The sequence below is a fragment of the Bos indicus genome, chromosome 2 (genome assembly GCF_029378745.1).
Source record: "Bos indicus isolate NIAB-ARS_2022 breed Sahiwal x Tharparkar chromosome 2, NIAB-ARS_B.indTharparkar_mat_pri_1.0, whole genome shotgun sequence".
NCBI lineage: Eukaryota > Metazoa > Chordata > Mammalia > Artiodactyla > Bovidae > Bos > Bos indicus.
The window spans coordinates 69,531,311-69,550,279 of record NC_091761.1 but is presented as its reverse complement, the minus strand read 5'-3'; the positions used below and the strand labels follow the sequence as shown (position 1 = coordinate 69,550,279).

General features: G+C 46.1%; 1 protein-coding gene across 2 annotated transcripts in view; it reads left to right on the top strand.

Annotated features, from left to right (window-relative positions):
* The window catches only part of CCDC93 (coiled-coil domain containing 93), a 103,787-nt gene that overhangs the window by 69,408 nt on the left and 15,410 nt on the right, over positions 1 to 18,969 (top strand). For both annotated transcript variants that reach the window (XM_019973785.2, XM_019973776.2), the window contains 7 exons: positions 8,808 to 8,881; positions 9,711 to 9,792; positions 10,945 to 11,016; positions 12,264 to 12,317; positions 13,904 to 13,966; positions 16,646 to 16,754; positions 18,735 to 18,817. In XM_019973785.2, coding sequence (XP_019829344.1) covers positions 8,808 to 8,881; positions 9,711 to 9,792; positions 10,945 to 11,016; positions 12,264 to 12,317; positions 13,904 to 13,966; positions 16,646 to 16,754; positions 18,735 to 18,817 — 537 coding nt within the window. The remainder of the gene's footprint in view (positions 1 to 8,807; positions 8,882 to 9,710; positions 9,793 to 10,944; positions 11,017 to 12,263; positions 12,318 to 13,903; positions 13,967 to 16,645; positions 16,755 to 18,734; positions 18,818 to 18,969) is intronic.

Genomic DNA, 18,969 nt, shown 5'->3' with positions numbered 1-18,969 from the left:
TTCAGAATTGCCAGTGATCTCCTGGTAGAATGGGGGAGGGAGTTTCTGGAGGAAAATGGGGTTGTATGTCTGTTTTGACCCCATGATCCATTTCCTAACCCAGATTGCAATGGTGCTGTCCTCCATCAGCATCACAGCATAGCTTACCCACCACTTCCAATTACCTAGGAAACCAGGTGAGAAAAGCAAATACACAAGATGCCAGCTCTGGCATGAGGGGAGTTTAGGTCTTTCTATTTCTGTCCCTGTTTCTATGGAAAGCTAGTCCTCATCCGGGTCTGAAAAGCTCTCCTCCCTGTGACTTTGGTGCTCAGGCAACAGCTATCCCTGTGAGGTCCCCACCTAGTACTTTCTGGACCATGTGGAAACAGGACTGATCTTCAGAGACATTTCTGAAGCTAAGACAGTCCCTATTTTTTTTATGTTTTTAATTTCGTATGAATTTGCACTTTTAAAATGGTAGTTTCTCTAGCAGTATGCAGCACTTAGTTCCCTGACTTATTATAAACCTGACAAAGCTTTGTGATTCTGACCTGGACTGGCCTCTTCAGTTATTGTCAGAATGTTTGAGAAGGCAGGCATGAGGATAACAAATTAGAGGAGTTTTTAAAAATTCTTTCTAAAGATGCCCGTGTTGCATTTGGACACATCCGCTTTCTTTACACTGTTCTGTGATTCCATTCCTTTCGGATTAGATGGGAAGCTCCTTGGTGGAACCCCTCCTGCTGTCTTCCTGTGCACACTCCCCAGTCCTGGCTTAAAGGATGCCAAGTCATGGACCCATCTTTGTATAACAGTCTGGAAAACATTCAAGGCAGAACATCTTGATAAAATCCTAAGTGGCTGTCAAGTCACTTTTGGTACTAAAGACTGAATCAAATGTTTTTTGAGCTTTAGTTTCCAAGCTCTTCCAAGACTCCAAGGTCTCAGTATTTCTCTTTACCTTCTAAGGTCTCATGGCTCAGGCTGGGGGCAGAGCGATGGTTTCTGCTGAGTCAGAGATCTCCATTGTATTCCTGTGCACTGGCTTTTGGAACTCAAGTAAAGGCCCTTTCATTTTGGGTGAAATTCCTCTTGGTAGATTGGATCTAGGCTGGTCTCTGGAGAGAGATCAAGCCCTGAGCCTTTGGAGTGGGAGTGCTGACTCCAAGACCCTAGACAACCAGAGAACTAATCCTAGGGAGTATCAGATAATGAGAACTCACACAAAGGAAACCGCTTGAATACAAGACCCAGCGTTACCCAACCACCAGTAGCACCATGTGCAGGACGCCTCATCTAAGCAACAAACAAAACAAAAATACAAACCCAATCATCAGCAGACAGGATTACTACCTCACTCAGCCTTGCCCATCAGAGGGAAAACAAACAAAAACTCAGCATAAATCACACCTATACAAAGCTTACACAAACCACTGGACCAACCTTAGGAGGGCAGAAACCAAAAGGAAGAAAGAATTCAAGCCTGGGAAAAGAAGCCCTCCAACACTATCAGTTACATATACACAATGGAGTATTACTCAGCCATTAAAAAGAAGACATTTGAATCAGTTCTAATGAGGTGGATGAAACTGGAGCCAATTATACAGAGTGAAGTAAGCCAGAAGGAAAAACACCAATACAGTATACTAACGCATATATATGGAATTTAGAAAGATGGTAACAATAACCCTGTGTATGAGACAGCAGAAGAGACACTGATGTATAGAACAGTCTTATGGACTCTATGGGAGTGGGAGAGGGTGGGAAGATTTGGGATAATGGCATTGAAACATGTAAAATATCCTGTATGAAACGAGATGCCAGTCCAGGTTCGATGCACGATACTGGATGCTTGGGGCTAGTGCACTGGGACGACCCAGAGGGATGGGATGGGGAGGGAGGATGGAGGAGGGTTCAGCATGGGGAACACATGTATACCTGTGGCGGATTCATTTTGATATTTGGCAAAACTAATACAATTATGTAAAGTTTAAAAATAAAGTTAAAAAAAAAAAAAAAAAGAATGAAAAGGCAGAGAAATACTACACAAATGAAGGAACAAACTAGAAACACAGAAGTCCAAATAAATGAAGAGGAAATAGGCAAACTACCTGAAAAAGAATTCATAGTAAAGATGATCTAAAACCTTGAAAACAAAATGGGGAAAATTCAAGAATCAATTAACAAAGACGGAGAAGAATTAAAGAATAAACATGCAGAGACGAACAACATAATTACTGAAATTAAAAATACTCTAGAAGGAATCAATAACAGACTATCTGAAGCAGAAAAACAAATCATTGAGCTGGAAGATAAAATGGTGGAAATAACTTCTGAAGAGCAGAATAAAAAGAATGAAAAGAACTGAAGATAGTCTCAGAGACCTCTGGGACAATATCAAACGCACCAACATTCGAATTGTAGGGGTCCCAGAAGAAGAAGAGAAAAAGGAAGGGTATGAGAAAGTTTTTGAAGAGATTATAGTTGAAAATTTCCCTAACATGGAAAAGGAAATAGTCCGTCAAGTCCAAGAGGCACAAAGAGTCCCATACAGGATAAACCCAAGGAGAAACACGCCAAGACACGTACTAATCAAACTAACAAAGACTAAACACAAAGAAAAAAGTACAAGGGAAACCCCATATGCTTAATAGCTGATCTTTCAGCAGAAACTCTGCAGGCCAGAAGGGAATGGCAGGATATATTTAAAGTATTGAAAGGGAAACATCTACAGTCAAGCTGACAGTACCCAGCAAGGATATCGTTCAAGCAAAATTGATGGAGAAATAAAAAGCTTTTCAGATGAGTAAAAGTTAAGATAATTCAGTACCACCAAACCAGCTTTACAACAAATGTTAAACGGACTTATATAGTTAAAAAATACAAGGGAAGAAAAAAGATCTACACCATGATCAAGTTGGGTTTACTCCAGGAATGCAAGGATTCTTCAATATATGCAAATCAGTCAGTGTGATGTGTGTATGTGTGTTAGTTGCGTAGTCGTGTCTGACTCTTTGCAACCCCATAGACCATAGCCCACCAGGCCCCTCTGTCCATGGGATTGTCCCGGCAAGAACACTGGAGTGAGTTGCCATTTCCTTCCCAAAAGGAACTATAGAAAGAAAGAAAGTGAAGTCACTCAGTCGTGTCCAACTCTTTGCGACCCCATGGACTGTAGCCTACCAGGCTCCTCCAACCATGGAATTTTCCAGGCAGGAGTACTGGAGTGGGTTGCCATTTCCTTCTCCACAATCAATGTGATACACTATATTAACAATTTGAAAGATAGAAACCATATGATAATATCAATAGAGGCAGAAAAACCCTTTGACAAAATTTAGCACCCATTTATGATTAAAACTCTTTAAAAAATGGGCATAGAAGGAACCTACCTCAACATAGTAAAGGCCATATATGATAAGCCTACAGCAAACATTATTCTCAATGGTGAAAAACTGAAAGCATTCCCCCTAAGATCAGGAACAAGACAAGGGTGTCCACTTTCACCACTGTTATGCAACATAGTTCTGGAAGTCCTAGCAACAGTAATCAGAGAAGAAAAAGAAATAAAAGGAATCCAGATTGGAAAAGAAGAAGTAAACCTCTCATTGTTTGCAGATGACATGATATTATATATAGAAAACACTAAAGATAGTATCAGAAAATTACTTGAGCTAATCAGTGAGTTTAGCAAAGTTGCAGGATACAAAATCAATACACAGAAACCACTTTCATTTCTATATACTAGCAATGAAAAATCAGAAAGACAAATTAAGGAGTCCATCCCATTCACCATTGCAACAGAAAGAATAAAGTATCTAGGAATAAACTTATCTAAGGAGACAAAAGAACTATACACAGAAAATTATAAGACACTAATGAAAAAAATTAAAAATGACATAAATAGATGGAGAGATATTCCATGTTCCTGGGTAGGAAGAATCAATATTGTGAAAATAACATATTACCAAATGCAATCTACAGATTCAGTGCTACCACTATCAAATTACCAAAGGCATTTTTCACAGAACTAGAACAAAAAATTTCACAATTTGTATAGAAACACAAAATATCCCAAATAGCCAAAGCAGTCTTGAGAAAGAAGAATGGAGCTGGAGGAATCAACCTTCCTGAATTCAGATTATACTACAAAGCTACAGTCATCAAGACAGTATGATACTGGCACAAAACAGAAATACAGACCAATGGAACAAGATAGAAAACCCAGAAATAAACCCATGCACCTATGGGTACCTCATTTTTTACAAAGTCGCTCAGGCGTGTCTGACTCGTTGTAACCCCATGAACTGCAGCACGCCAGGCCTCCCTGTCTATCACCAACTCCTGGAGCTTACCCAAACTCATGTCCATTGAGTCATTGATACCATCTAAAGGGAATGGCAAACCACTTCAGTATTCTTGCCTTGAGAACCCCATGAACAGTATGAAAAGGCAAAATGATAGGATACTGAAAGGAAAAGACTGTGATGCTGGGAGGGATTGGGGGCAGGAGGAGAAGGGGACAACAGAGGATGAGATGGCTGGATGGCATCACTGACTCTATGGATGTGAGTCTGAGTGAACTCCAGGAGTTGGTGATAGACAGGGAGGCCTGGTGTGCTGCAATTCATGGGGTCGCAAAGAGTCGGACACTACTGAGCGACTGAACTGAACCATCTCATCCTCTGTCGTCCCCTTCTCCTCCTGCCTTCAATCTTTCCCAACATCAGGGTCTTTTCAAATGAGTCAGCTCTTCACATCAGGTGGCCAAACTTTCAGCTTCAACATCAGTCCTTCCAATGAACACCCAGGACTGATCTCCTTTAGGATGGACTGGTTGGATCTCCTTGCAGTCCAAGGGACTCTCAAGAGTCTTCTCCAACACCACAGTTCAAAAGCATCAATTCTTCGGTGCTCAGCTTTCTTTATAGTCCAACTCTCACATCCATACATGACTAATGAAAAAACCATAGCTTTGACTAGATGGATCGTTGTTGACAAAGTACTGTCTCTGTTTTTAATATGCTGTCTATGTTGGTCATAACTTTCCTTCCAAGGAGCAAGCATCTTTTAATTTCATGGCCACAGTCACCATCTGCAGTGATTTTGGAGTCCCCAAAAATAAAGTCAGGACTTCCCTGGTGGCTCAGAGGTTAAAGCATCTGCCTGGAATGCGGAAGACCCAGGTTCAGTCCCTGGGTTGGGAAGATCCCCTAGAGAAGGAAATGGCAACCCACTCCAGTACTCTTGCCTGGAGAATCCCATGGAGGGAGGAGCCTGGTAGGCTACAGTCCATGGGGTCGCAAAGAGTCGGACTCAACTGAGCAACTTCACTCAAAAGTAAAGTCAGCCACTCTTTCCACTGTTTCCTCATTTGTTTCCCATGAAGTGATGGGACCAGATGCCATGATCTTAGTTTTCTGAATGTTGAGCTTTAGGCCAACTTTTTCACTCTTCTCTTTCACTTTCATCAAGAGGCTCTTTAGTTCTTCACTTTCTGCCATAAGGGTGGTGTCATCTGCATATCTAAGGTTATCGATATTTCTCCCGGCAATCTTGATTCCAGCTTGTGCTTCCTCCAGCCCAGCATTTCTCATGATGTACTTGCATATAAGTTAAATAAGCAGGGTAAGAATATACAGTCTTGACGTACTCCTTTTCCTATTTGGAACCAGTCTGTTGTTTCATGTCCAGTTCTAACTGTTGCTTCCTGACCTGCGTATAGGTTTCTCAAGAGGCAGGTCAGGTGGTCTGGTATTCCCATCTCTTTCAGAATTTTCCAAAGTTTATTGTGATCCACACAGTCAGAGGCTTTGGCATAGTCAATAAAGCAGAAATAGATGTTTTTCTGGAACTCTCTTGTGAAACTAGGCCATGCCGTGTGGGGCCACCCAAGATGGACAGGTCATGGTGGAGAGTTCTGACAAAATGTGGTGTACTGGAGAAGGGAATGGCAAACCACTTCAGTATTTTTGCCTTGAGAACCCCATGAACAGTATGAAAACCACCATATGACCCTCAATCCCACTCGTAGGCATATACCCTAAGGAAACCAAAATTGATAAAGACACATGTATTCCACTGTTCACTGCAGCACTATTTACAATAGCTGGAACATGGAATCCTCCTAGATGCCCATCAACAGATGAACGGATAAAAAAGTTGTGGTACATATACACAATGGAATATTACTTATCCACAGAAAGGAACACATTTGAGTCAGTTCTGATGAGGTGAATGAACCTAGAACCTGTTAAACAGAGTGAAGTGAGTCAGAAAGAGAAATACTGTATTCTAACGCATATATACAAATCTAGAATAATGGTACTGAAGAATTTATTCTCAGGGCAGCAGTGGAGAAACAGACATAGAGAATAGACTTACGGACATGGGGAGAGGAGAGGGTGAGATGTGTGGAAAGAGTAACGTGGAAACTTACATTACCATATGTAAAATAGATAGCCAATAGGAATTTCCTGTATGGCTCAGGAAACTCAAACAGGGGCTCTGTGTGAATCTAGATAGATGGCATGGGGCAGGAGATGGGAGGGAGGTTCAAAATGGAGGGGCTATAGGTATACCTATGGCTCATTCATGTTGAGGTTTGACAGAAAACAGAATTCTGTAAAGCAATTATCCTTCAATAAAAAAATATTTTTTGAATCCTTGCATGTGCTAGAAAGGTAGAAGTTTCAAATTAATAATAGGAGATACTCTCCCTATCCTCACATGATAATTGCAGCCAACATTGCGATGTGCTGGCTGTGCTGTGGGCACATCATTTGTGTTATCACTGAATCGTCCTGTCAACCCTGGCAGCACACCATTAATATCCCTGCTGTGCTGTTGGAGAAACTGAGGCAGAAAGGCCGTGCAGATTCCAGTGCTGGAGACCTGGCACCATGACCTCTCAGGGAGCTTACTATCTAGTCAGGCAGTCAAACTAATTCTTATCTGGGAAAATGGGAGGCTGTGCTGAACAATGTAGGAAGAAGCCTGATTTAGTCAAAAAACTGAAGACCGGGACCCTGAATCAGTAATGAGCTCTGCCTTTGGGCCTCAGTCTCCTTATCTGTTCACGACAAGGACTGGGCACATGAGCACTCTGAGCCCTTTCCTGCCAGTGCGCCAGGTTTTACCTCTTCAGCAAAACCTAGCGGCCCTGGAAAACAGGAAAGACCTGCCGTCCCTGGAATACAGGAAAGTAAAGCAGGGTGTGGAAGGTAGAGGGTGGGTGGCAGCCCTGACGTGTGGGGGAGGCGCTGCAGGCCCCTGCAGCAGTGGAGGGCCCCTTCTAGCCTGTGTGCTTTCTAATTTCAGCAGTCACAACTTTAATTTCTTATGTGGAGGTTGATTCTTTTTTTATATATGGAAGATCCTCTCCAGCCTAAGGGCATTGACTGTGTCTGAAGTTTTCCTTGATCTACAGACTGTCCCTTCAGATCAGAATTCATTTGTTGAGTTGATACCTTTTTTACAGTTTTGTCTTTCTTAAAATATGTGATAATTGTTAATGATGTGCTTATTTGTGATTCTGAAATTTTCTGTTATCAGCTGTGTGGATTCTGTATTCATTTTATGCAGCATGCTCCACAGAACTATTTTGGAAGGGGGGCCCTATTGTTTGGTGGGATCAGCCAGTGTAACTGATATTTGGGGTCAGGACACTGTCCCTCCTCCTGAGTCTTGCCAGCTCTCTGGGAGCTGCCTGCCTCTGGGACTCCTGCGCCAGCTCTTGGGTTAAGGGAAGCAGGCTTCACTGCACAGCCCACTGGCTGCTCCTGACACAGACCCCAGTCCTGCCGCCCAGTTCTTCCCACGCCTGCCAGATCCACACGGTGGTCCTCCACTGGCTGGTCTTACCTGCTACCATCTTTCTTGTCCCCAAGGTGCCCGCTCCTGTCATCAAACAGAATCACCTGAACTTCCCAGGACTTGAGAAAGAAGGACTTGCTGCCACTTGTTCTCAGCTAGAACTCTTGGAAGTTCTTTAACTTTTTTTTTTTTAATAGGTAGCACATTCACATAGTTCAAAATTCAAAAAGTACAAAGGGTGTCCCCCTGTAACCCAAGCAGCTACTCTATCTAGAGGGTAACCAATCACTTGTGAATCTTTTCAGAAAATTTTTGTGCATATACAAATAACGTGTGGGTTCTTTAATGCATGTGTATACAAGATATATACATGTATACCTTCCTTGATGCACATTGGAGTAATGGTTTTATGTGTTTTCTTCAACTTACAGTAAATGTTAGAGATCATCATAAAAGAACTGTTTATTCTTTTTTAATAGCAGCTTAATAGTCTATTGTATGGTAGATCTACACAGCTTAAAAATTAAAATCTGAGTTTCCTTAAAGTTTGCTTTTTAAAGTCTCCAGTGACTCAGAGAAAGAAAATGGAGTTTTTCAAGATAGGAGATTTAACCCTGCCCCTGTGAGTAGCCCCAATAGTGGTATCCTGAGATTGAAACCCAGGTCTGTCTCTCATAGCTGCTGCTTTTATTTACTTCTTCCCACTGAGAGGGACCTGCTGTCAGCATTACTTTGGCTTTCCACCCACTTGCTGCTGTGATTTAAAGGTATTGCCAAGGTTTCTTTTACTCACAACCTGTGTCAGGAAGGCTGTGGTTTTGATGTTTCTGTGCTGTCCCTCCAGCCCCATCCTGTTCCCCTTGTCCACCTGTTTTCTCAATGTACGGCCATGTCCAGTGGGCTGGGCCACCTGTTCAGAGAGGGCGCAGATGTGGGCCAGGAAGGAGAATGGAAGCCCTCGCCTCCTGTCCTGGCAAGTCTCCAGCAACGTACCTCCTTCTCTCCCATAGCTCAAGGGTCACAGTGAGAAACTGGACAAAGAGCAGACAGCTCTCGAGAAGATAGAGGCCAAAGCTGATCCGAGGTAGGAGATCTCAACACGTGGTATTTATTTTCTCTGTGAGTGTGGCTGGTGGTTAGAGAATGGGGCTGAGGAGCCCAGGTCATGGCTGCTGGCACTGTTCTGCCGGTTACTTCACTGCTGATCCTGATCCGGGGCTGCCTTCTTCCTCTTCCTCCCACTTCCCCCTGGGTCAGGAGCAGCTATGTTTTGTATTTTGTTTTGTCTGTTTTCTCGTTTTTAAAAAGTAAGTAATACATGCAAGATTCAGAAAGACATACACTGAACAGTCTTCTCCCGCCCCTGCCCCCAGCTACCCAGTCCTCCTCCCTTGGAGTCAACCATGGTTACCAGGTTTTAACAGCACTGATCTTACCCTGTCCTTCAAGAATGAAAATGTTCTTTTTTTGCCAAGACGCTGGGTTTTGGGTTGGTTTTTTTTTTTTTTTTTTTTAATTAATTGTCTTTAGACAAATTAAATAAAAGCATTTACATTTAAAATTTTAAATGGGAATTAAAATTCCGATTCTATCTGTGCTCTGAGTCTTAAGTAGTTGCTATCATTAAAAATATACAGTAATCTCAAAACACATTGATGTTTCTGCAGTTGATATTTTAATTCTATATTCTGTAACATTTGTTTGAATGTGACCCGATGGACTCAGTTTATAGATGAATAATAATGTCTGTTAAATGGTGGTCATTATCATTGGTGGGCAGCCTATTAGACACTCTTGGGAGAGACAAAGGAAATTAAGAAAAAAGTTCCTTTTTTTCTGGGGTCTTGGTTTTAAACTGTGATTCATAAAATCATAGTGATTTGTTGAAGTCAGTTGTTTTTTGGTCTTTTCAGCATCCTGCAGAACTTGAGAGCCCTTGTAGCCATGAATGAAAATCTGAAAAGTCAGGAACAGGAGTTTAAAGCACATTGTCGAGTAAGTGTTGCTTGGTGTCATCAGATGTTAACAAAGATTCTCATACAATCTCCTGCTTTCCCTCCCCTTGTGCTGCTGTGGGTCCTATCCAGGTGTGATAGGAAGAGGAGGTTCACCAGGCAGGTATGTGGTAGTGTGCACGAGGAGTAAGGTGCTATGATGTGATCAGAGGACACCAGGAATGACTTGGATGAGTAACTCTGTGTGCCAAACCCCAAACTGAGAGCACAGTCTAACAAACAGTGTTTTCTAATTTACAAATGTATTTAAAAGAAAAGTCTACAAAAGGAGTAGTATCTTAAGAAACTAGGGCTGCCCTAAAATCCTAACATGTCTCTGTGTCACTTGGTCCAATAGTCGGAGTGATGTGTGCACAGGTGACATGTGGGACACAGGAACAGAGGGCTGAGTTCTGTGCATCTAGGGGGAGAGAGGCTCCTGTGGTGTAGGAGCCCTCTAGAAGCTATATCTGACTGCAGATGAGGGTGACAAGTGGAGGAGGGCTGGATGAGGCAGGGCTCCAGGCTGGAAGGTCCCAGAAAAAGTGGAGAAGAGCTGAAAAAGAGAAGGAGGCTTGGGACTGACTCTAAGCCACTCATTCATCCCATGTCCCAGTGATTACTGCGAGCCTCACCTGCCCTTAGGGAAGAAAGACCCCTTCTGACTGAGATACTGCTGCCTCTACCCTCCTAAGAAGACGTTCCCAGGCTGAAAATCAGGGGCCTGGGGGGCTAGTTCTTTATGGACTTCTTATCCCCACATAAACTCACAAATGTGAAAATAAGACTCTGATGCTGCTGCTTCTGCTAAGTCGCCTTAGTCGTGTCCGACTCTGTGCGACCCCATAGACGGCAGCCCAACAGACTCCCCCGTCCCTGGGATTCTCCAGGCAAGAACACTGGAGTGGGTTGCTATTTCCTTCTCCAATGCATGAAAGTGAAAAGTGAAAGTGAAGTCGCTCAGTGGTGTCCGACTCTTTGCGACCCATGGACTGCAGCCTACCAGGCTCCTCCGTCCATGGGATTTTCCAGGCAAGAGTACTGGAGTGGGATGCCATCACCTTCTCCGAAATAAGACTCTAGATCAAGGTAAATTGTTACATCGAGTTACTAGCCTGTCCAGATCTTGTAAATGTTCATATTACTTTTAAAGGAGGAGATGGCACGGCTGCAGCAGGAAATCGAAAGCCTGAAGGCTGAGAGGGCGCCAGGCAGAGATGAAAAGGTACGGGCTGTGGAGGGGTGCTCCAGACTGCTGGGGGCTTTGTGACGTCCACCATGAAAAGGTTTCTAGAGGACTCCCCAGCAGAGTCTGGTGCTGAAAGGGACCAGACTTTTCCTCAGCCTTGTCCTCTGAACATTCATTTCTCAAGTGGTTTTTGTCAATATGTGTCCCTGAACTTTGTCTTCTTTTTGTGGGTTAAAGCAGCTCTGAGTGTGGACAGCAGCAAGCCCGGGGCACGCATTAGCCGGTTTACAAGCCCGGCTGCCCCTCCCCTAGGGATGGATGTTTCTGGGAACTCCTGAGCTCTGGTCCCATTTGTCCCATTTACCTCTCGACTGTGTGCCAGTTTGCCGATTTCACCCTGCACTCCTGCCCCAGGACATGGATGCTGCGGAGAGCAGCTCACTCGAGATGTGAGGTCGGGGCTCTGGTCACCTGGGAGCATACCTGGCTCAGAACATGCCCCATTGGCTCTCTGAACAGAGGCCTTGATCTTCCGAGGAACTGGTGTGGACGAAATAAAGTGTTTCTCTCACCAAATGAGACTGTAGGGATCACTGGTTTGTTTTCCCTTCTCATACTCCATTCAAAGCTTCTTTGCTGAGGCTCTCTGTGCTTAGGTCAGGGTATGGCCTCAGACCTCATTGACTGTACCCCCTTGCTTGGGGAAATGGGGAACTTGGGGCTCCGGGAAGGGAGGGGACTGGTCCAAGCAGCCAGGGCCTTCTGCCAGGGCTGGGCGTGGGCCTGTATGGACACTGCCCCGCTCATCAGGGAGACAGGCCACAGAGGTGCTGCCTCCCTATCGTGACAGGTTCTGTCACTTCAGCCACAGCCATGAGGACTGGTGCAGCAACAGCAGAGTATGGCTGGGCAGTGGGTGGTGAATTGGGACCACCCCATAGTGGGACCACCCCAACTTTCCAGTTGTTTGCAACACTGAAACTCTGAGTTCAGCTCAGCCAGCCTCTGGGTTTGTATAGAATTCAGACTTTAAGGGCGGCATTTCTCTTCTTAGCCATAACACCTTGCTAGAGGGATTGACTCGCATTCACAAACAGAGTTTAGCTTGTTAATGTGACTTATGGACATTTCAGAACAGTTTAAAATCTAGGGCTCATGTACGGGCTGTTCCCTGTTCAGACATGATCAGCAAACTGGCGGCCCACCCTTTCCTACTTCTGGACCCTCAGCTTCTTTCCTCAGAGATGATGTTTTCTTTTTTTTTCCACTTTTCCTCATTGCAGACCCTCTCTGGGGGAGAGTCACATGGTGCCTTAACCTCTGCGATGACGCACAATGTAAGTACCTGCCCATTCTCAGGACCAGTACTGTCCCCTGTGGGCATGGTGACCAGCTTTGTGTCTTCAATAGCTTCTCACACCGCTTTCCATCATCTCTGTGGCCACCTCCTCGTCTGCGGGCTCTCAGGGCCTGGCTCCGTCTTGCACACCTGCCCCTCAGGTGGAGCACAGCTTCCCTGTGGACAGCCCAGAGGCCCTGCACCTGGCTCAGGCATTCCATCTCCACCCTGGCCTCTGAGCTGCGAAGGGGAAAGCCCTGTAAGGGCCGCACCTGCCGGGCTGTTTGAGGGGCGGGCAGTGCACAGGGAGAGAGCTCTGTCTATGGGCCTGCGTTCCGAGGTCAGGGAGTGTTAAAGGGCCACTAGTGAATATTGTCAACCTTTTGGGCCAGTTTCACTCTGGTCCTCAGAGTCAATATATAAGTGAAAGGACATAGCTGTGTTCCAATAAAACTTTATTTATGGAACTAGGCACAGAGGGAGGTTCAGGGGGGAGGGGATATGTGTATACTTGTGGCTGATTCATGTTGAGGTTTGACAGAAAACAACAAAATTCTGTGGAGCAGTTGTCCTTCAATGAAAAAATTAATAAAAAAAAAACTAGGCACAGGCAAATTTGGCTCAAGGGCTGTTGGATTTAGCCGTTGGGCTGTGGTTTGCCAACCCCTGTTCTGAGTTAAAGGAGTGCTTCCAGGAGAAAGGAACAGAAAAGGAAGAGGAGGAGGAAGGGAAACACAGGAAAGCCTCTACCATTCACCTCCTTTAGGTTCCTCTTCCCTTCGTGCCCTCAGAGGCTCCCAGAGAGGGAACTTCAGGACTCCCACAGTGAAGGCTGTTGGGGTGTGCCTGCAGCTGAGCCCCATGGAGGAGCTGGTGGGGGTGTGTGTGTCTAAAAACACAGGGGGAGAGGGGCACCTCTGACGCCTTTGTAGCTTCCTCTAGCACAGTGAGCCATCCAGCCACATCTCTTACCTCACTGGGTTCAGTGAGGGGCTGGTTTCTGTCTTTTAATACTGTCCAAAAGGCCTTTCTGCAGTGGTGGAAGTGTTCTCGATCTGTGCTCTATCCAGTATGATGGCCACTAGCTGTGTATGGTTGCTGAGCATCTGGAGGTTGGCTAGGACAATTGAGAAATTGATCTTTTTCAATTTTAGATAATATGAATTTAAATAGCCACATGTGCCTGGTGGCATCACATTGGACATTGCAGCTCTAAACAGAAACATAAGCAAGCCAGCATCATCTAATACAGCAACATAGAACTGCAGGCCCTTTAAATATCAGCTATCTCCTCCTCATGGTTTTTTTGTTAAGGGAAGGAAGGGCACATGGATTTGGGGGATCCTTCACTTAAGAACCCTGGATTCAGCCTGGGTCCCAGAAGAAGAAAGAGTTATTACAAAGTGATGTGAAAGAGTGTCAAGGGTCTCACAGGATGAGGACTCAACACTGAACTCAGCCATTTCAAAAAAGAAATTTGGAGCCTCACAGTGAAGGAGATATATAAAAACTGTTCAACTTCAAAAGATTTCATCAAAAAAATAAAAATTTACAGATAATTGTGAGGGTTTTTTCCAATTTCAGGAAGACCTAGACAGACGGTATAACATGGAGAAAGAGAAACTTTACAAGATCCGTCTACTACAGGTGAGTAAAAGCAAGCTGATAAATCCATCTGACTAGCTTTGCATGTCCTATAGCAGAACAAGAGCATCTCAGTATCTAAGAGCCAGAGAGACTCAGTTATAAGGCTACTATTTGCTCTTCTGTCTGGAGTGTAACTCTGGATTGAGGTGTTGGTTATAATACCTCACATTGGTCTGTTATTTCACCAACATCTCACTTGACTTGATCATCACCTTTGCTGGAGAGTAGCTGTCAGCCTCATTTTCTGTATGAAGAAATTGACTCAAATCTGTTAAGTGCAAGCCGCTAGAAAGTGCTGGAGGCAGGATTCAAGGTTCTTGTCAAGCACTTTTCTTCAAAAATTAAGTGCCCATTTTAGCTGTTAGTTGATAACCTGGGGTGGTCAGGGGGTATATTGGGGCAGCGGGGGTGAGAAGGCTATCAGATATGGGAAAGTAAGCTTCAGAGTTGGCTTTAAATTCATGTAGAGTCAAAATTGTATTGTAAAATCTCTTCCGTTGCCTGATTCTGGCTCATGGACACTTAAAAGCCAAGAGTTAACTTGTGTTGCACTTTGACTCGGAACTTCTCTCTGCTCTCTGGGAAAGGAATGCCAGGTTCTGGTGGGAGTAGCCAAGGGGCTGCAGCCGTCGGTGCTGAAGCCTGGGCCACAGCTGGCTCAATGAGGGTGAATGGAAGTAAACTGATGGCCGAGAGGCTGAGCAGCTGTATCCATGGAACTTGGGATGGGTTAGAGAAAAAAGCAGAGTCAAAGATGGTGGAGAATTTCCAACTTGGGCATTAGCATGGATCCTTGTGTTATTCATTGAGAAAAAGCCTAAAGGAGAAAGGATAGGGCTGAAGGGAATGGGATGGTGAAGGGAAATGTTCATGAAATTTCTGTGGGGCTTTTAAAGGTTAGGGTACTCCAGCAAGTAGGAATAATCTGGGCTAGAGGTCTGGGGGTCAGCACTGTGTAGGTGGTAATCGAGGCTGTGAAGAGGGGAAGAAAGACTCCACCAGTGAGGCTTGAGACCAAGCAGGCAGCTCAAGGCCCAGGGAAAACAGGAGTCTGAGGTGTCCTGGCAGCTGAGCAGAGGGCTCAGTGGAAAGAAGGTTCAGTGTTGCCAAAAGTAAAGAGAGCTGGAGGCTGAAAATTGCCACAGGTGCACAGAGAAGGTCTGTGTGACCTTGGCGAGAGTATTTCCAGTGGATGTTTGGAGCAGCCAGCGGCAGTGGGTTGAAGGGGAGGGGAGTCAAGACGTCAGAGCCGTTTGAGTACTTGGTTTTGCGGTTTCCTTTTTTCTTTCTTTGTTTTCTGGCTGTCCTGGGTCTTCATGGTGGTGCATGGGCTCTAGTTGCAGTTCAAGGGCTTGATTGCCCCACGGCTTGTGGGTCTTAGTTCCCCAACCCGGAATCAAAGCCACATCCCTTGTATTGGAAGGTGGATTCTTAAGGACTGGGCCACAGAGAAGTCCCTGATCAGGGTTTAAGGAAGGGCCTTAAAGGGATGAGGGACTTCAGCATATTTAAATGCCAGTAAAAAGAAACCAGTAGAAAAGGAGAGGTTAAAGATGCAGTGAAAAGAATGAATGATTGTATCTATAGATTCCTGGAGGGGGGGTGGGCGGGGAAGCATAGGCGTCAGAGCCCAAGCACCTATGGGGAGTATAGCCTTGGCCAAAAGGAGAAATAGATCTGTCCCTCTACTCTAGCTCAAGCCACAGACCTGATTCTGGTTTGGTCACCAGAGCTCATAGTGGGTTTTACACTGGGAAGGGTTTTGCATGCAAATGAGTTAGAGGTCCCCATCTGCCACTGTGATAAAGTAGCTGGGAGAGGGAGGGACAGGGAGGCTCAGGAGAGGGCAACATTGAGACTGTGAATGTGTCGGGGAGCTGGACAGCCTTCTCCAGTGCTGCCCACAGGAAATTCCCCGCCTCGGAGCCCGAGATCTCCCCTGCACCCTCACGGCTCTGCCTCCCAGATGCAATCAGGAAAAGTTAGACTAATAGAGCCCAGTTCATTTCATGGGAGGGGGCAAATGCCATAAAGATGCTTTAGGAGCTTTTCAGGCAGGCTCGGGGATTTGGAAGTTGTATGGAGCAGCAGGGTGGCATCAGTTTCTCGTCATCTGGGAAGCGCTTCTGGTCCCCACCTGGCTCTGGGGAATCAGCTGCTCCAGAGTCCTTGGGGGTCTGGTGGGCTGGCCGGGGGTACCGTCCCATTCAGAATCTTCCTTCTGGACCTGTTAATTTGATGCCTCCTGTGGCTCCAGTTTAGGGGCTTCTCAGGTGATGCTAGTGGTAAAGAACCCGTCTGCCAGTGCAGGAGACTCAGAGATGCGGTTCGATTCCTGGCTTGGGAAGATCCCCTAGAGGAGGGCATGGCAACCCACTCCAGTAGTCTTGCCTGGAGAATCCCAAGGATAGAGGAGTCTGGGGGGATACAGTCCACAGGGTTGCAAAGAGTCAGACACAACTGAAGCAACTTAGCACACACGTACACTGGTGGCTCCAGTTCACAGCCACGCCTTCTCTCCGGGTTGCCAGGTGGGAGTCAGAGTCAGAGCCAGCTGGTGGTGTGTGCCTGCATTCCAGGGCTGGTTTGCAGGCACAGGGTGAGTGGGGGCAATATTTTGTGCGAACAAATAAGGCCTTTCATCAAATAGCGTTGTCTCCCCATCTCTTTTGCATTTAGGCTCGAAGAAATCGAGAAATAGCAATTTTGCATCGCAAGATTGATGAAGTGCCCAGCCGAGCCGAGCTAATACAGTATCAGAAGAGATTTATTGAACTCTACCGCCAGAGTAGGTGCATCGACCACACACTCTCCTGAGGCTGGCCCTGGGAGGGGCAGGGGACGAGGGGCTCTGACCCACTGTAGCGTGGTGTTGCTGTCCATGGAAGCCAGCCCTGGAAAGGGCTTTAGTTCATCATCAGGCCCACTCATTCCACGTAGCCCAGAATCCCAGGCACAGCACTGTGGAGCCCTGGCTCCCTCTCCCTGGACAGATGGCTTAAGCTGATTGAGCTCTTGGAATAATGCTTTCAGCCCACCCTCATCCGCATCAGCCATCGGGCTCCACTTTCCAACTTCACATGGAACTTTGTGACCCCAGCATCTCTAGATCAGTCCTCACTCATTGTCCTTCTTCTCTGTGAACCTTCTTCTCATGTGATCCTTGCCTTTAACAGCATCGTGTTCATTCAAGACTGGGTATCCCTCAACCTAAATCAGGGATCACGTCTCATCAGGTTCAGAGTGACCCTCAAAGCTGTCACTGCCTTTTTCTTCACAGTGCTTCTGCCGTATCTCTTCTTCCTTGTATCATAACCCAGTAACCATTCACTGGTCTTCAGCTGCTTCTCTGAATCCCTCTCATCCACCCATCTAGTTGTATCACTTCTCTCCTGTGACAAACCCTCACAAGCTCCCTAGACTGGAGGAAAGCTCTCTCATTCTATCCAGGATCCTCCCCAGTCTAGGTGGCCTGCCAGTGGGCCTCTTTCCTGCTCTCAGCCCTCTTCCTCCCCAGTCCACACACTGCTGTTCAGCACACCATGAACTTTGACATCCTAGGCCTTGACTCCTCCTGTTACCTGCACCTGGGACCCTTTCTCCATTCTGTTAGACAAAACCCTTCAAGAATCTCCTCACTTACCCTCAGTAAACAGGACCTAGACCGTCACCCCTTCCTTAGGCTCCACTCTTGCTTGTCTCCTGGGTACCTCAGACTTGGCAGGTACAAGACTTTGCCTCCCTCCCATATCTTTCTCCTCACTCACTGTGATTGCTCTCGAGCCCAGCTAGACCCCTGTCTTCTCTGACTCATGCTGCTCTGCCTATTCTGTTTCTGAATAGTATCATGTCTGTTTCTTCTGGAGTCCTGCTATAGCTACCTTCTCCTCACTCCTGCCTGAAGAGCTCTTTCTCACATAAGTTTCATCATTTTACACTCTTGCTTTAAAAGCCTTAATATTTCATAGCTCCCCATAACTGGATGGACAGTCTTCAGAATCCTGATCAGAGTCCTGCCTCGTCTGGGCCAGCTGGGCCTCTGCAGTCCCTGTGTCCCTCACCCCTGTGAGCTGGTCTGCGGGTCCAGGAGGCCAGGGCCCTCAGTTCCCACTTGGGAAACTCCCAGGCTTCTCTAAAGTACACCTAGTTTTCCCTTGAGATGTTGACCTTTCAGCCATCCTTCCTAGTTCTAGCTGGAGCACTGTCCCTACTCAGAGCATACGTGCTTCCTTTTATGTTTTACCCCCCACCCAGATGTTTTAGTCCTCACATTTAATTCAGATGATCAGGGTAGGTGTCAACAATGGCAGTTTCTCAGCAGAAAATTGTTTCTTCCCTAAGTTAAATCTTTCCCCTTAAGCACAGGGTTTACAAAAGTGAGCCGACTATGGCTCCTGCTCATGAGGAGCCTGGAAAGGGAGGGAGCCACACAGACAGGAAGAGCTGGCATGGGGCTGCTTCACCCCTGCCCCCTTTCTCCTGGGACCCTCACTTGGAGGAATTCAGAGAAATGCCCCATCCTGCACGCTGGCAGGGGGCTTCCTCTAGCTCCTGTCCTGGCAGGGCTATCATGGCTGCCACATGCTGCCAGCCTGCAGCAGCCCCGCACACACGGCCTCTGTGCACCATGGATGGGGTTTCCGCGCAAATGAAAGTGAGCGCCAGCCGGGCAGGTCCCAGTCCTGCAGCATCTCAGCAGGGAGAGGGCACTTGGGATCACTGACACATTTTCTCACCCATGTGCTTGCTGATTTCTCTGCATTTACAGTTTCGGCAGTGCACAAAGAAACCAAGCAGTTCTTCACTTTATATAATACCCTGGATGACAAAAAGGTTTATTTGGAAAAAGAGGTAAGAGCCTTTATAGAAAGAAGATAACATAGATGAGTGTGTGTCACGTGCCCAGTGCTGGGTACAAGGTCAGAAAGTGCATGATTCCTCGGGGCTGTCACCGTGCAGAGTGGGCAGCGGTTGTATGGTGCCCTGCGAGAGGCACCATCCTG